Here is a 1,982-nt window from a genome sequence, read left to right on the forward strand (position 1 = left end):
ATTTTCTCATTAATGATTCTAACATTTTATGTTTTATTCCAAAACTAACCCTTGATTAGCATGAGAAATAGACTTCTCTAATTAATGCACTAGCATTATAATGAATTATTTGATTGTATTTAATAAGGGTACAAATGGAATTGTGTCAAAGTGTTTCTTATAAAAAGGACCAAATAAAAATTCCAAAGTGTTTCTTATAAAAAGGACCGGAGTGAGTACTACCAGTTTACTAGTCAACTATGCTTAAAATAAGTCATCAGAGTTCTCGTCACGGTTGGTTTTCCATTGGAAATTACGTCGAAATCAAGACGGCTTATTATTAATAACATTACTGTATTATACTAGTATATATACTGTACTACTTCACGATATTCTTCTTTCATCTTCAGATTCAAATCATAAAGAAACAGAGTCCTAAAAATGTCGAGTGACGATGAATTTTGCGAATGCAGGCCTTTGGGCTTCATCATTGGATTACCCTTTGCTGTATTATCTTTGGTTTTATCACTCATAGGAGCAATTTTTTGGGTTATCGGGTATGTAACTTTTTATTTTAATTAATCTCATTACTTTTGCATTTTTCTATGCTTTTATTTTTCTTATTCTAAGTTTCATTTTTCATCCTATTTTGTAGGTCAATTTTGAATTGTTGTTGTCCATGTTGCATATGCTGCACAGGATTGGTCAATGTTGGTGTGAGTATGGTAAAGCTTCCAGTTCGAGTTCTTAGATGGTTCATTGGCCAAATTCCTTGTTAATTAGTACGTAGTAGAGGATAAGTGTTAATTTGTAGCATAAACTCTTTTTTTTCTATTTTAGTTTGTAATTCCAATTTGGAATTAGTTTTTGTGAGGAATATATAGGGAGATATAAAGAGCTTCTACTAATTGAGGTGCAAAAGCTCCTTTTAATATATATATATATATATATATAAAAGCTAGATATTGTTTAGTTAGTGATTCACAATAGTTGTACAACTATTTCAATTTTTTAGTGAAAATAAACTATTTCCATTTTATTCATTAAAATTTATTATTTAGTTAATTAACACTATTTAGTTAGATTTTTTAATATTTTAATGCCCTCTTGAGTATTTTTTTTGTTTTCACCACCAGTTTAATCTGGTTCGAGGGTCAGTTTTGACATTAAGTGGTTCCAGCCCCCTCCAAATTGCAGTTGCGGAGGATCGAACCGTGGTCATCCCTATCAAGTTCAGCGTCAATCACCACTGAACCAACTAACGATTGGTTGGATTTTTAAAACATAGGAATTGATAATAAAAGAAATTTATAAGTTAATAAAATTAAAATGCAGCGACATACTCATAATAAACGTAAAAAAAAAAAAGAATGCATACTCATAATAATATATAAAAAACGAAAAATTATACAAGAAAAAAAAACTAGGCGGATATATCAAACATAATCTAATGGATTCACGCAAAGTGCAGGTTAACCTAAACAAAAGAATTATTAAGACAATTAAAACAACACAAGTGGATTCAACCTCTAGTTATTTCTAACAAGTAGTAGTAACCAATCAACGGTCTCTAGTCTAGTTAGTCAATGGACCGATCGTCAACATGAAACGAATCAAAGAATCAATAACTCTCGACAACAACAACAAGAAAAACAACTCTTTCAAGCCAAACAGTCGAACATCAAATAGATAGAATGATGAGAATATCATAAAACCCAAATGGGTGGACAAACAAATGCGTGAGCTTTCACATCTCAAACCAGCAAATGAACAAACCTCCAATACGCACTGATTCTCGTACCTAGGCATGGCAACAAAACCCATATCCGCGGGTACCCACCCAAACCATACCCATTTTGACGGGGAAAACCCGAGTTGACTGGGTTTGGGTTCGGGTTTGGGTTTTCCCCGATTTCAAAAGATGGGTTTGGGGCGGGTAATGGGTACATTGATACTCACCCCGAACCCGCCCCGCTTATACTAAAAATTAGATTTCACCTATT

The 1,982-nt window shown here is 32.8% G+C and overlaps 1 protein-coding gene across 1 annotated transcript; it reads left to right on the forward strand.

Moving 5' to 3' along the window:
• The first annotated feature begins 229 nt into the window (after window positions 1-229).
• LOC123917354 (signaling peptide TAXIMIN 2-like) lies at window positions 230-920 on the forward strand. Its single transcript, XM_045969047.1, has 2 exons — window positions 230-536; window positions 635-920. Exons 1-2 carry the CDS (start codon window positions 421-423, stop codon window positions 756-758), a joined length of 240 nt encoding a protein of 79 aa, XP_045825003.1. The 5' UTR covers window positions 230-420; the 3' UTR covers window positions 759-920.
• The last annotated feature ends 1,062 nt before the right edge of the window (window positions 921-1,982 follow it).

This window comes from Trifolium pratense, linkage group LG3 (assembly GCF_020283565.1).
Source record: "Trifolium pratense cultivar HEN17-A07 linkage group LG3, ARS_RC_1.1, whole genome shotgun sequence".
Classification (NCBI taxonomy): Eukaryota; Viridiplantae; Streptophyta; class Magnoliopsida; order Fabales; family Fabaceae; genus Trifolium; species Trifolium pratense.

Excerpts from the sequence above, each read along its gene's own strand:
- LOC123917354 (XM_045969047.1), top strand. The coding sequence starts at position 421 with ATGTCGAGTGACGATGAATTTTGCGAATGCAGGCCTTTGGGCTTCATC. Across the intron at positions 537-634 it reads GCAATTTTTTGGGTTATCGG|GTCAATTTTGAATTGTTGTT; the intron begins GTATGTAACTTT and ends CCTATTTTGTAG.